The sequence below is a fragment of the Anthonomus grandis genome, chromosome 2 (genome assembly GCF_022605725.1).
Source record: "Anthonomus grandis grandis chromosome 2, icAntGran1.3, whole genome shotgun sequence".
In the NCBI taxonomy this organism is placed as follows: Eukaryota; Metazoa; Arthropoda; class Insecta; order Coleoptera; family Curculionidae; genus Anthonomus; species Anthonomus grandis.
In genome coordinates, this window is record NC_065547.1 from 3,941,969 (window position 1) to 3,958,385 (window position 16,417).

A 16,417-nucleotide genomic window follows, 5' to 3' on the forward strand; every position below is an offset into this window, starting at 1 on the left:
AACACAAAGCTATAAAATTAAAAAGAAATCCGGCCTACGAATGCACATAGCAGGCTCAAGAAGAGAGGATTTTCATAATTTAGGTTCTCCAATAATAAAAGAGCATTTTCATTCATTGTAATCATGAAGGAGGAATCGAGGCCTGTCAATTTGACATTTCCTCCAAATATCAATTGTTAACGTAATAAACGATTTTTTTTTAATATTAAAACAATTATTTTCTAAAATTTCTCTAAATCCCCAATTACAACTCAAAGCATAAAATTAAAAAGAAATCTGGCCTACACAAACGCGTAGTAGACCCAAGAAGGTAGAGATTTTCATAATTTAGGTTCTCCAATGTCAAAAGCGCATTTTTATTTATGATAATCATGGACATTGTCACCTGTCAATACACTGATAGTCCATATAACCTCAAAATCTACATTTACCAAGATTATACGAGCACCTTAACGTGGTTTAGTGGAAATCGATTTAACATATCGCATGTATAAACGGCTTTAGCGATCGCAAACCGGTTTAGCTTGAATCGATTTAAATAACTAGTCAGTTTAAACAATTTTTTTTTTAATTCCTAGGTTGTCAAAAGTAAAGAGCTGTTTAATCTTAAGGTGGAAACTCTTTCTTTATTGTTTCATGTAAGCACTAGCCAAACTGAATTATCTCTAAACCGTTAAAGTGTAAACTTGGCAAAAAATTAAAATTTTCTCTACATCCCCGCCCAATAGTAACTTAAAGACAAAAAATTAAAAAGAAATCGGGGCTGCGAATACGCATAGTAAGCCCAGGAAAGATGGATTTTCATAACTCAGGTTTTATAATATTAAAACTGCACTTTTGTTCATTAAAATTATAGAGAAAGAACTGTCATGGTCCATAATGGCATTTCCCATAACCTTCAAATGTTAACATAGGAAATGTAAATATTGTTAACATAGTAAACGGATTTTTTTAAAATATAATAGCAGTGACTGACTCCAATAGGAACTCAAGAGTATAAAAATAATAAAAAAATCCAGTTTACGAATACGCATAGTAGGCCTACGAAAGTAGAATTTTCATAATTCATGTTCTGCAATATTAAAAGTGCACTTTTATTTTTTTACAATCATGGAGGGGAACCGTCATCTCCATAACCATGACATATATTAGTTGTTGTTAACGTAATAAAACAATTGTTTTAAAATATAAAAACAGGGATTCACTAAAATCATTTTATCTCCCTAATAGTAATTCTCAACAAAAATCTGACCTTTCATTGTAGGATTTGTCACCTGTGAAAAGTGACATTTGACATAACCTAAAAAGAATGTATTGTTAGTGAAGTAAACGTTATAATCAATAATTTAATAAATTCTATTGATTTTAACTTCCCAATAGTAATTCGCAGACAAAAAAACATAAACGGCCTACGAACGGATAATAGTCTCAATAATTCGGATTGCCGCATTTCAGGACCCCATTACTAAAAGCGCATTTTTATTACATAAAACCATCTGTCATCGATAAATGACATAACCTAAAATAAATATTGTTAGAATAGTAGACTAATTCATATATTTTTTTAAAATATAAAGGCTTTGATCAATTTAATCTCTTTTAAATCTTCTATAGTAACTCTCCAACAGAACATGTTCAAGAAATCTTGGCCGACGGATACGCGTAATAGGCTCCAGAAAGTATGATTTTCATAACTCAGGATCCTCGATATCAAAAGCGCACTTTTGTTCAATACAATCATGGAGGCAGAACCGTCACCTGTCAATACTGATATCATTTATTTATCTAACAAATTGACCTTTTTAAATATTAAAGCAATGATTTTCCAAAGTGTCTCTGAATTCTTAATAGTAATTCACAAGCGCAAATACAATAAAAATCTGGCCTATGAATATGCATAGTAGAATCTGTCACCTGTCAAAACTGACATTTTGTAGAATGGCCTTTTATTCGGTCAAACTAATATACAAATTAAAACTCAACTAATAAATCCATAAATTAATGCGTCTCGCCCTAATCGAGTCACGTCATAATCTTCCCTTCTCAATCACTTCTGCCAACCTAACAAAACGTAATAGCTGTCAACTCATATGACGTTATATCTAAAGGCGCGAAATTCAAATTTTAAAATTAAATACTACAATTTACCGTAACCTAAAAAAACATTTATTGTTACCTCTTATATATCAAGTTTATACAGGCAATTAAACCACTAAATCGGTTTATATGAAACGATTAAGAAGGATTTACCGTAAGATTAAACAGCTGTTTACAATTGCCAGAAAATTAACATCTAACTTTAAAATATCAGTTTATTTATTTTTTAAAGCATTTGCTCATTTGTGTTGGTAGCACTGGGAATTAAATCGGTTGAGAGGTGTTTACACGGTAGTTTCAAGCGGTTTAAATATCACCGGATTATCCACTTATTTAAATCGATTTAAGCTAAACCGGTTTACGATCGATAAAGCGGTTTACGGGTGTTTATGCATGCGAATTTGAATTATTGGAGATTTCCACTAAATCACTTTAAGGTGTTCGTATAAACTTGGTAATATAATTATTAGTTAAATTAATTTAATTCCTCTCAAGTCCTCAGTAGTAACTCACCAGCGTATTTTAGAAAAAAATGTGACCTGCGGATACACTTAGTAGGCCCAAGAAAGTCGGCTTTTAATAACTCATGCTGCCAACATCAAAAGCGCACTTTTATTTTTTTAAAATCGTGTAGAGTCAATCGTGAGAGTCACTGTCACCTGTCATACTGACATTTGACATAACCTAAGAAAAAATGTCATCAATTGTTGACGTAGTAAATGTCTGTTTTTTTATATATACATAATTTTTTTATAATTTTTTTTTTTATTTTAAAGACAATGTTCGTGTAACTAATTCGATCTCTTCTAAATCCCCAATATTCTCATTACCGCGATGGCATTAAAAATCATATTTTTCACCTGCTTTTTCTACCAAGCTGTTCGTACTGGACCATTGTCCCAAGTGGAAAACGAAGGTTTCTTGGAAAACCCCAGATACCATCACTACGACGAGTTAACGAACACCTTCAGAAAACTAGAGACGGAAAACCCGAGCCTCGCCCAACTGATTTCTGTGGGGCGATCGGTAAAAAATAGGGAATTATGGGCCTTGCATATCAACTCGAATGTTAACGAGCGAGCCTTGTTAACCCCCATGTTCAAATATGTGGCGAACATGCATGGCGATGAAACGGTCGGCAGGGAACTCATGATCTATTTGGCTGAATATCTGATTTTAAATTATGGGAAAAACGAAAGGGTCACAAGGCTGGTTAATACTACAGACATTTATTTGATGCCCAGTATGAACCCTGATGGTTTCGAGAATTCACAGGTTTTTATTTAAAAATCCAAAAACCAGTTCTGGATTATATTAAATTATTTATTACAGGAATCCCTTTGCCAATCAAAACCTGGGTATGTAGGCAGACAGAATGAAATGGGCAAGGACTTAAACAGAGACTTTCCTGATCAATTTGATGAAAAATTAACTAAAGGTACATGGTATAATAATTAAAAAGTAACACCATATTTATTTAATGCAAACTCTACAGAAACATGCAATTACAGAGTAGGCATCGCTCATTCTATTTGCGAATTTGAAAACCATTTCTTTTTTAGCATAAATTTCTTAAACTACTAACAGGCATACTAAAAATATCACCTTTGTATCTTAAGTGAACTTTGACTTCTTGTTTCCAGTATTCTTGAATTATAGTTAGCCATTACTTGCATTTTAAGAATGTGCATTGTATATATACCAGTTTCCTTATAGCATATATAAGTCATAATATGGACACCAAATGAAGAATACTTTCAAATGGTTCTAATGTAAGACACATAAAGTATTCTAATACAACACAACCATATAGGGTGAATTGCCTGGTTTTCGGCCATTTAACTAAATTTTGATATTTAGGTTACTTTTAAAAAGAGCCTGTTTCATTATTTATATATTAAAATATTTTACTCAATAGCCTATAGTACTTTAATTTAAGTTTATCATTTCAAAATATAAGGATCATTAAGAGTATTTTTGTATAAATAAAATATAAAAAATGTGCCTTTTGCTAGTTCTCGGCCTCTTGACTTTTTTTTCGGCCATTCTTTTGCCAGTTTTCGGTCGCCCGGCTGAAAGACCCTTTTTTCCGGCCATGCGAACAAATGATTAAGACGTAGGTAAGAAAAAAATAAAAAACAATAAAAATAAATAAAATTTTATTCGAGATATTATTGCACAAAACATTTAAAATATCACAAAAATAAAAAAACATTATTTTTAAAATAAAAACATAGCGAAACTAAAATGCAAATATTTAAAAAATTTTAATTACAAATAAAAAACACAAACTAAACTTTAAAAGAAAACAAAATGTTAATATTCTTTCTAAAAATAGTTGGTATATAGGAGTTTCATATCTAATATCGATCACAATCTGCAGTAACTCACTTACAAAAAATACAAATAAAATCCTTAGTGGCTGCTTCTTCAAATGGCAAATAAGAAAGCTCTGTGCAAGCTAGATGATACCACTTAGGACATGTGTCACAGCTCACATTTTTCAATGAATCATCTTCGGTGTCACTAACTAGTTCATCTTCGCATAGAGAACACATTAATTTAACTTTTTTAGCTGCATTTTTCTTTACCGACTTACTAGTATTTTTTTTTGCTATTTTTGTGCTTTGTTTTTCAAGTCTTTCTTCCCTCTTCTTTTGTAGTGCTTCTTGCTTATTTAATTTTTCCTGCTCCTGTTTTTCGATATGCTTCCTCCAAGCTTATGATGAAATAGCAGTGGGCAATTTTTCTTTCTTCTTATTTTCCAAGCTTTTTTTTATGGATTCGGGAAATCTTAAATGGCGAGAAAATTGACTTACAACTTCTTCTAATTCTATATCTTTTATAGGAGTTTGTTCTTCAGGCCATGCTTCGCCATTTTCATTACTTCTTAGACAGAATTAATGGTGATTTTTTCTTTATTTTATTTTTTCTCGCCTCTTCTTGCTGCAAATTTACCTGTTGCTGTTTTTCTTCCTTGTTCTTCTCTCAATTATTTTTACCAGAAATATCTACTGTAATATCTGGATCGACATTTTCTTTGGTTTCTTCATTTTGCTTGGTTTTATTATTTTCCTTGGTTTCTTCGTTTTATTCTTCATTTTTGTTGGTATTTTTATCAGCTTTTTCTTCAGCAATAATATTTATGCTTTGATTTTCCAGTTCATCGTAAAGTTCACTTATTGTAATATTGTCCAGTGATATAAGATTTAATACTTCTACTGGCATAATATCGAACACGTCCATGGGGAGTATGGTTCCTACTTCATAAGTCAAGTCATTTATATTTTCTGCATTTATATCTTGATATTGATCTGGTGTTTGCTTGTCATCTTGCTCTAAGTGTTCGTCAGTATTGGTATTTTTTTTCAGCAAAATCATCCAATAACTTAAAGATAACTTGGGTATTAATACCATTATCTTCAAGTTTTCGTGCCATATTCCTAATCACTTTTTTTGTTGTCTCGACTTCATCAGGGCTCATTTTTTCAAAATTATCTGAATTAGTGTGTTTTCCCTCTAATTTGTTTTTTACACATTTCGAGTAGTCCACATTATTGAAATTAAAAGGAAACAATCCGCATTTTCGGAAACCGTTTTTTATGCAGGGTTTCATATCTGCATTATTTAAGGCCTGTTGAAATACTTTACAAAAGTTAATTTTCGTAACTGAGGTATTAACGTCTTGCTGACTTTGCCACAGTCTTACAGTTTTATTCCACTCATGTTTTAGTGGCATAAACACACTGACATCAGCTGGTTGTAAGATGTGGGTTGTGTTTGGTGGAAGCGCATACAATATTATTTTGTTTTTCTCACAAAAATCACTAAGAAATAAATTAAGGTGTGATTTATGTCCATCGATAAATAATATTATTGGTCTTTTAATATTATTGTCTTTAAGCCACTGATTAAAGTCATTGCAAATGTATTCAAAAAATACGTCACTCTTCATCCATCCACTCTCAGACTTTCCCAGCACCCAATTGTCTGGTATATTATTTATTAGTGCTTTCGGAGGTGTAGGATCACTGTAGGATGCACACTACAAAAACAGTTATTAGAAGCCAGCTAGGATGCATCTAAGAAGCGAACTTTGACTGACTTTTTTTTTCTAACGACAACTTTGCCAATATGGCGCTTGTTTAGAAAAGTGGGGGTAAGGACGAGGAGATAACTGAAATTTAAAAAAAGCTCGGGATTGTTAAGATTATGCAATTATTTATGATAATGTGAGAAACTGGCCGAGAACTGGTAGTGGCCGGAAAACTGGACGATTCACCCTATTTCCTAACTTTAAAATTCAGTGACTACTGTAAGTCACTGTTAATTAATTAATTTATTATGCTTTATTGTATGAGGATCTAACACTACCAAAGCTGTAAAGGTAAAAAAAAATCAATTAGTAATTTTTAGGTATAACAAAATAACAGAAGGCATACAAATTTAATAAGAAATTGTAATAAAATTCAGGAATATTTTGTGAATAATGGCCTTGTACTAAACACCAGCAAAACTATATTTACGCAAATATTTCCGAAAAACACTACCATAAATTATGATCTTCTAGTTAAACTAGCAGGCAAAATAATAGAAAGTTTCAAGTGTAAAGTTTCTTGGGCTCAACGTTGATCAGAAATTAACGCGGGAGAGTTATATTCATAAAGTTTGTGAGAGAATGAGTTCTCTATGTTTCTTAATTAGGCAGTTAACACGTTCGCGGACAGTGCCAACTTAAAAGTCGTAAAAAAAATAATCACCTGTTTTTTTTACTTAATTTAGTTGATTTTTGCGGGAATATACGAAATATTGAAAGAAACATGATATTTTTGCGTATTTTTCTCTATAAATAGAAGACGGTTATGACAGGTCTGTCCCACCACACTACTTTTTCTGGTCTAGTGGGACAGATCTGCTACCACCGTCACGATAAAAAAAAAAAGGAAAAAATTAATATGAGCACAAATAATGCATACAAATACATTTATTCGCCTAATCAAACAGATCTAAATCAAAATACAAAAACCTTATTTAACATTCTCAAAAAAGCTAAACGAAAACATAAAATTCATTGGTAAAAGATACCAGAAAACATTTGAAAAAAACCCTAAGTGCTATGCCAAGGTGCAAAGCACTCCACACACAATGCAGGCCTTTCAGGGCAGCCAGGGTATCTGTAACCGGTTTCCTTCCTCTTTGAAAATTTTGAACATTGCCTGCATCGTAAGAAATATCGCTTCCTTGAATAGTCAAAGTCAAAAATAGCTTTATTGTTACGTAACATCATCTGTTGTTAACAAAGCATTATATAAAATCTTAAAGATAGTTGACAACATAATCTTTTACAAAAATATAAAAATTTTAACAATTCTTACATACATAGAATATAGAACACACCCAAAGAAAGAGTAGTAAGAATTCACATTACGCTGCGCAAAACTCTTCACTATCAAAAAATTGTATTTAAAAACTCGTCTACAGAATAAAATGCTTTAGCAAGCAAGAGTTTCTTTATATTTTTCCTAAAACGTTTTTCACAATTTATTAGCCTTATATAAAGGGGTAGGTGGTTAAAAAGCCTTCTGCCCCCGTACACAAAAGAGGACTTAATCTGCTCACTTTTTGGGATAGGCAGAGGTAAAGAGAAGGTTGTTCGGAGATTGTAACCCGAGGAGGGGGGGCCAAGTTGATGGCGATATTTTTTGTGGATAAGACAAACAGTCTCTAAAATAAAAAGGCATGGCAATGTCAGGACAGAGTGTTTTAAAAATAATGGCCTACAGGGGCTACGAAAGGGAGCTGCACACATATAGCGTATGGTTCTTTTTTGCAAAATAAATAGAGAGCTGAACAAATACTGAGAGCACACACCCCAAAACACAATACCGTATCTCAGATAAGACTCTATAAGAGCATGGTAGGCAATTTTGGCCACATCAAGTCCCAGAGAATGTGTTATTACTCTAATAGCATAACAGTTGGATGATAACTTCCCTAATAAAGAGGAGATATGATTTTCAAATTTTAATTGCTTATCAATCGTCAGGCCCAAAAATTTGCATGTTTCAGAAGGACTTATTGTTTCATTTTGCAAAGTGACAGTTTTAAGGTTACATTTAAAAGTTAAAATATTAGTTTTAGAAATATTAAAAGTTAATCTATTAGATTCACCCATGACTTTACAAGAATTAAATCTTCATCAACAATATTCCTTAATCTCTTGGTGTCAGTGTCATGCCAAAGTAATGTTGTATCATCCGCAAAGATAGTAAATTTGCCCCTAATTGGAATTTGAGAGATATCATTGACATATAGCAGGAACAATATTGGTCCAAGAACAGAACCCTGGGGTACACCAGCGTCCATATTCAGACGGGATGAATAGTTATCAGGAACTGGGATTGTCTGGGGAAAATGGTTCTGATAATTCTGATCTCCAAAAATGCTTGTACTTGGAACAGGAACATATTTATTCTGAGTTGGCCTAAACCTATTAGGTGGCAGTTGCAGCAATGATCTCCCATCTTTAATTTCTGTATCAATTTGTAGCAGAGATTTTATTTATTTATTTATTTATTTAATATATCAACGGGCTTTGGCCCAATATTACAAAAAAATATAAGAATAATAATTGGATGATTAAACTAACCTAACCTAACATACAATTAAAGCTTAGAATATAAAGATTACCTATAACTTGGAACAATCAGTTCAGAGAAAAAAAAAAAAGACAATACTTATAATTCACACAAAGGACAATTACCATCACAATTCACAACACCTTATAGTTCTAGTCTAAGACAGCATTATCAATTAATAAGATTTAATTTCTTAATGAACCCTGTGCGCCCCTCAAAGCAATCAATTACATCAGAATACTGATTAGCCAGCCTAACAGTCCTTGCCAGAAAAGAATTGTGACCATAATTTGTGCGGTGTGTTTGGCTGTAAAAAGAAGTAACTTGCCTTGTTGACCTAGGTGGAACATAAAGACCTATTTTATTAAGAAGTGCAGGACAAAAGCTTTGAGAGTGAAGGATGTTGTAAAATACTTTCAAATCTTTATGTCTACGACGAGTTTCAAGACTTCTCAAATTCAATGAGGCTTCCATTTGCTGGTAGTCAAACTCATCCTGATAATTTATAGGTACTCGATTTTGCTTAAATGATTATCTCTCTGAATATCACGAAGCTAATATTAGACCCGTTCAGTTTCTTGAATAAATAGTATGAGTTCCATATAGTGACATCCAGTAAATGGAAAATGACCTTTTTATACCAAAAAATGGTTTTTCTTGGCGAAGAATAATAAGAAACCATTTGATCACACCGGTCAATACCGGACATAAACTTCTTATAGTCAACTATTTGAATAGGCTTGATCTTAGGATTACCTTTTCTGTTAGCGGTGTTCACTAGGGCAGGATGATGCGCAGTAGTAAGAGCAAGCACTTCGCGCTTGTCCTTCCACTTCGTCACATATACTTTTCCCTTTCGCAGCCAAACATGTACTCCAAGTGACAATTTTTAGTTTGTGACCAGAACAGGATTTTCTTTCCTGTTGCTTCGAAGGGTACCTGTGACATGAGTTTTTAACCCGACAAGTTTTTTTGCCAAAGAAATACTGTTATAGATACTGATGCGCATGTGTGGCGAATAGGATCATTGTTATTGTTGATCCACAGTTTTTAACTATTTTAAGCTCATTTAATGTAATTTATTTCATAAAAAGGTGTGTAACTCTAGTTAGGTGTATAATGAAAATGACTCGTTCTGGAAACCGATCAGAAGAATCCAAAAAAAGGGCAGATTTACCTCAAAACCTTAGTGAGGTACAGAAGCTTAATGACAAGGTGAAAGAAATGGCTGCCAAGTTCGCCGAAGATATTAATAAATTTAGAAAAGATCTTGACAACAGAGCGATTACATCTACAAGTAAGTCAAATAATGACCTAGAAGAGCTCTCTGAACGTTTCCTAGAATTTGAGACTTCTGTAAAAAAATCAATCGAGGATATAAAGTATAATATCTCCAAAATAACATCTGCTACGCTAAAAGCTGATATGGCGGCTAATCAAAATGTTATATTGCTTCACGGTATTCCCGAGAAAGCAAACCAGGACATATATCAGGAGGTTGGCAGCACTATCAGCCAAAAAATTGGAGTAAATATTCGTAAAAGTGATTTAAACTATTGTCATCGCTTAGGCGTAAAAAAACCATCCGTGTCAACAAAACCTCGACCTGTAGTAGTCTCAGTATGTTGTCGGTGGCTACGCGATAACATTTTTAATAATAAAAGACGCTTAAAAGGTTCGGGAGTTTTTCTGTCTGAATTACTTACCGTCGATAATTTACAAATTTTTAAAGAGTGCAAAAAATACTTCCCAAGTTCGTGTTACACTATGGGGGGTCGAGTGTATGTGTTAAATGAGGGTGCTAAGTTGGTTATTACATCAATGGATAAACTAAATGACGTAATCGGTAAGCTGCCCTCCAATACACAAACTGACAGACAGGTTAGTGACTCCGAATAATAATTATTATTTAGCTAAAGAATCAAAATTGCTGCCTAGATTTACGTATAAATGAATGGGTTCCTTCCTTTTGTATTGGCTAAGAAAAAACTTGAAGACTTATTTGGAAGGGAAGAAAAATTAAGTAGCCCTTCATTTCTACACAGCATATCTGGCGTATGTACACAATATATAAACCTACATATGCATATATATGTATATATATTTTTTTTTTAATAAAATCTATTAAAGTAAGTTTTTAGAAATTTAAGAAATCTAGAAATTTAGAAAATTAAGTGTAAGTAATATGTACATATATTTAGTGTATGATTTCTGGCTGGCTTTGGGAAGTGGGTATTACGTATTGTGTATCTAACATGTATTTTTTTATTATTATTTTTTTAATAAGACTGTACCTATATCTTATGATTTTGCGCTAATGCCACATATTCCCTTTCTGTGGGTAAATTTATTTTTTTTTTATATTAAACTATATTTTGAGATAATACTATAATGAGCTTTTTATTCAGCATATCATTTTTTTTTTAATTAGTGGATCAACTTCTTTAAGGGCATATTAGTATAAATGCATGATATACATCATTTTATAACTGTGATAAAAAAATCACCTTTAAATTTTGATTGTGGGTTTTTAGTTTGTATTTTAATGTTAAATATAAATAATAAAAGGCATCTATTTTGGTCCAGTATAGGGGCTCCGGCTGGTGGTTATTGGGAGAATTATATTTTAAATGATAATGGATGACATGGGGTCGCGCGCTAGTTCTGGTCAAAATCTATTTAAAATTTCACATTTGAATGTACGCTCTCTTAATACAGGATTCGATGAATTCTCACACTATGTACATCAACATCAGTTTGAGATATTAGGAATAACTGAGACTTGGCTGACACCTTCCCATGACGAAACTTCATTTAAACTTAATGGCTACAAATTTGTTAGAAAGGATAGAGTTGGCCGGGGTGGAGGAGTAGGTGTTTACCTAAAAAGTCATTTAAAATATGAAATACTTCAATTTCAAGTTAATTCAGAATCTTGTGAATATTTAAGCATAAAAATTAACATAGGTAAAAAATCTGTTATTTTCACCACAATATACAAACCACCATCTGCAAACATTAATAACTTTTTAGACAGCTTTGAGGACATTTTAAGTCTTACCGTACCCTTTTGTGACTATCCAATTTTTGTCGGAGACTATAACATTAATTTTCTAAACCAAACTACACCAAAAAATGATTTTGTCAAATTGCTTCAAAATTATGATTTGGAGCAATATGTTAAAAACCCTACTCGGTTTAGTCACACTGGAGATAACTCGAGTTTATTAGATCTAATTATAACAAGTAAAACATTCATCCCTGAAAGTTGTGAGGTGGTACCTATTTCAGAAAGTGTATCTGATCACTGTTTAACTTTTGCTTGCTTTAATTTGATTTCAAACAAGCCATTTCAAAAATTTGTTTCTTTTAGAAATTATAACGATATTACAGTGGGTGACTTTGAGAGGGACGCTCGAGCACTAAATTGGGATATTATTTATTATATAACTAATATTAATAATAAATTAAACATTTTTAATTCGTTTATCATGTTTTTACTTAACAAGCATGCTCCCTTGAAACAAAAAAGAATCCAGGATAGGCCATATACACCATGGATTACGAATAACATTAAGTTGCTAATGAAATTAAGAGATAAGGCCCACAAGAAATATCTACAGCATGGAACCGACGCCAAACTGCAATACTATAGGGAACTTCGAAATACGACTAAACATGCCATAGCCCGTGAGAAAATAGCTTACTTTCAATCTCTTTCTACAAAGTCTGGAAGGGATTTTTGGAAATCTGCTGAAAAGTTAAAACTGACCAAAACTAAAAATACCAATGACATTTTTCAGCTATTTCCAGATCCATCTGCAATAAATAATTATTTTGTAAATTCTAATTCAAGTACATATACTACCTCAGATGAAAAGGTTAATTTTTATAAACAAAATAGGCATCAATCATTTACCGAGGAGTTAAGGTTTGGTCTGATAGACGAAGAAGCATTAATCCAAATTTTAAATTCTATTAGCACTAATGCCACAGGCGAAGACGAGATATCAATAAGAGATATTAAATTATGCTTTCCTTATTGTAAATATGCTTTAATAAATATTATTAATAATTGTATTCTAGAAAATAGTTATCCGGACTTATGGAAAAAGTCTATTATTTTACCATTACCAAAAGTTTCAAATCCAGGAGACTTTAAAGATCTTCGACCCATAAGTATTTTGCCGGCTATATCAAAAATTTTGGAGAAGCACATTTATCAACAGATTGTTTCATTTGTCGAATCTAAAAAAATAATTCCGCCTAGCCAATCTGGATTTAGAAAAAATTTTAGCACTAGTACCTGCCTAATTAACTTGGTGAATGATGTAAGGCTTGATCAGGATCGGAAAGAAATCACGTGCCTCTGCCTATTAGACTTCAGTAAGGCCTTTGACACACTGTGTCACCGGATGTTGTTGGCTAAGCTTCACCATTTTGGTTTTTCTCAGGAAGCTGTAAAATTCTTTGAATCTTATCTAGTCGGGCGTGTTCAGAGTACACTTCTTTATAATGGGCCCAACAAAATTAAATCTGATTACATACCGGTGACAACGGGCGTCCCACAGGGGTCGATATTAGGGCCATTATTGTTTTCATTATACGTTGCAGATATGAACAAAGAGGTTATAAATTCCAAAATGCAACAGTTTGCTGATGATTCCCAACTGTACATTTCATTTAATCAAGATCTATTGCAGCATTTTCAGAAAAATCTTAATGATGACCTAAAAAAAATTCGAAGTTTTGCAAATAATCATAATCTTAAGCTAAATGCTGCAAAATCATGTGTAATATTGTTGGGAGAGAACAAAGCCAGAATAGCAAATATTAATCAACATTTAAATATTATGATAGATAATGAAAGGTTGCCTGTTGTCACAGAAGTCAAGAATTTAGGTGTTTACCTTGACACAAGATTAACTTTCGAAACGCATATAAAAAAGAAACTTTGCATTGCCTATTTAAGATTGAAGAAAATATATCAAGTAAACAGATTTTTGCCCTCAACAACAAAATACTATTTATGTAACTCTCTTGTTTTATCTTTGTTGGATTATGGTGACATCATTTATCACAGCTCTTTGACTATCAGAATTTCTAAATCTATTCAGAAGTTGCAAAATGCGTGTTTGCGATTTTCATATAATATTTTGTATAGAGATCATATTACTCCACACTTAAATAAACACTCAATATTATCTATGGCTAATCGACGTACGCTACATTTAACCAATTTTATTTATAGAGTTTTAAAATCCAAGCAACCGCCATATTTATATCAACTTTTCATATCTAGAGATCACTATCACCAAACCCGCTATACTGGCAATTTTCTTGTACCGCAACACCGTTCTGCAAATTTCCAAAAATCCTTTGCTTTTGTTGCACCTCAAATATGGAACAATATTCCAATTGAAAAAAAAACTTTAGCAATATCTACATTTTCAAAACACATTAAAAATAAACTTTTGCAAGAGCAACGTACAATTTAATGAAAATGTGAGAAAATGTTGAAATTATCTGACTATTTGTGGCTAGATCTGTGCGTTCTCTGTCAGTCCAATTTATAAATAATAATGAATTATTAGTGCTATTCTCCTAGTGACCTATGGGGGGTTCTTGTGCTTGACCGGATACCAAAATTATTGTCATAAACTGAAAATTATTAACTTTATTGTTAAGTATAAATAGTGATTTTTTTTTCTTTAGGTTTTAGTTTTTTATAGGTTTTAGTTTTTGGGGCGCTCTACACATTTCTGAAAATAAGTTCCAGACTTGTGAATCGGTTTATTAATCGCAGGGTAGTCCTTTATTTATCATCAACCGAGATTATTGGTATATTTAAAAATGAAGTGTAATTTATTTTGGGATAAATAAAAAGCTTTTGAATTTGAATTTGAATTTGAATTTGAATTATAGTAATTATCCATGAAGATCTGATGTCCGCGATTGAGATATGGCTGCAAGAGTCTTGTGACTAAGGCCTCAATTTTCGTAAGGTTTCCATCCGGCGGTTCAGCTCTTTGCCCTTTGTAAATTTCTATGTTCAAAACGTAACCTTCGGGATTGCAAAGTTCATAGAATTTAATCCCATAGTTGGTCTTCTTGTTTGTCATATACGTTCTGAAGGAAAGCCGTCCTCTAAACAGCAACATTGATTCATCAAGAGACAACTCTTTCGTAGGCCTATGAGCCCTTTGAAAGTTGTGAAGGCACATATCCAGAAGTTCCTTAATTCGGTATAACCTATCCTTGCTTGGAGATGCGTTTTTATTGTGTGTGCAGAAACATCGCAAGATTTGTTCAAATCGGCGGCCGCTCATAGTCGACGAGAAAATCGGATGGTAATATAGAGGATGATAGCTAAAAAGTGTTCTTATATTGGGACATTTTATTTGGGCCTGCAGTAAACACAGTCCCAGAAACTTGCTTATTTCATCTTTCGTTATAGGCTTGATATCCATACTTCGGGAGTGGCGAGTTTTAGGACGAGCGGAACGGGACAAGTGGTCTGCATAAATATTACTCGAATCGACTAACAAGCGCATAATCCGTTCAACCCATAGTTGGAGAAATACACCTAATGGTGTATTTGATGAATCCGGATCAAGACAAATTTGTTCTGCTATTCCATTTCCATTCATGGAGAAGTCATCAATTCCAACCGTTCAGAATCGGCCGAATCAATTTCGACTGGTAATGGATCCATTTGGTCATCTGAATCAGATTGCGAAATTTATGTTGTCGATATTCTGTTCGTGGGAGAAACGGGCTCAGAAAAAGGAGGGGATGATGACCTACTGGTCTCAGGAGAAATATTCACTTGCTGTTCAGAATGCTTGAATGCTCAGAATGCAGAAATGCTCTGCTTAGATATATGCGTCTTAGATCTATTGACAAAATGTGAAATATCCCTAACTAGGCTATATTTTGACTTAAACCCATTGACTACGTGATATTTGATTATTCTTAAAGGTTTTTGTGCACTTTTGTGGTTTGACTCCCTTGACTTCCAAGGCGACGTTGTGTAATACCCCATGTGGTATTCTTATTCCAAGTTTTTGCACACGCTTTTTGTCCCTATGATCAAGACACAGAATAAACGATCTCACAGAAGCGAAGGCTAGCCCTTTTTACCGAACCGGTTTTTCGTTCAGGCTCCTCCCATTTACCCCCATTCTAACGGGTACAACTGTCATCGCCCACGTGGTGTATCGAGTCATAATTAGTGTATTAGTACGAGCGTTAGTGTGTATATTTGCGATATTAATTTGCCGTTTTTTATTTTTATTAAAGTAGGTATAGGAAAGTTACATTATTATGTATTATTCATTATTATTATGGTTGTTTAAAAGCTTTGAAAAGTTCAGAATATTCCCTAATTAATTTGTCGTGTCATGCAAATAAATACAGAATAAACATTATTTAATTTAATAAACATATATGTATATGCCTAAACCATATGTATCTATGGATGTGTACATACATGCAGGTACATAACATTGTACATAGATAAAAATATTAAGGTTGATTTAGGTATACAGTATTTTTATGTAATAAAGAATAATGACTTTAATTTTCAATTATCTGTCTTTTTATGGACTGGTTTACCCATGCAAGTGCATAATATAGTAGTTGTAAAACACTTAAGAATCTTATATTTTGTTCCAGACTAT

The 16,417-nt window shown here is 32.8% G+C and overlaps 1 protein-coding gene across 1 annotated transcript in view; it reads left to right on the forward strand.

Annotated features, from left to right (window-relative positions):
• Window positions 1–2,784: 2,784 nt before the first annotated feature.
• The window catches only part of LOC126733570 (carboxypeptidase D), a 79,654-nt gene continuing 66,021 nt past the window's right edge, over window positions 2,785–16,417 (forward strand). The window contains exons 1-2 of the mRNA XM_050436920.1: window positions 2,785–3,372; window positions 3,430–3,535. Coding sequence (XP_050292877.1) covers window positions 2,932–3,372; window positions 3,430–3,535 — 547 coding nt within the window. The 5' untranslated portion in view covers window positions 2,785–2,931. The remainder of the gene's footprint in view (window positions 3,373–3,429; window positions 3,536–16,417) is intronic.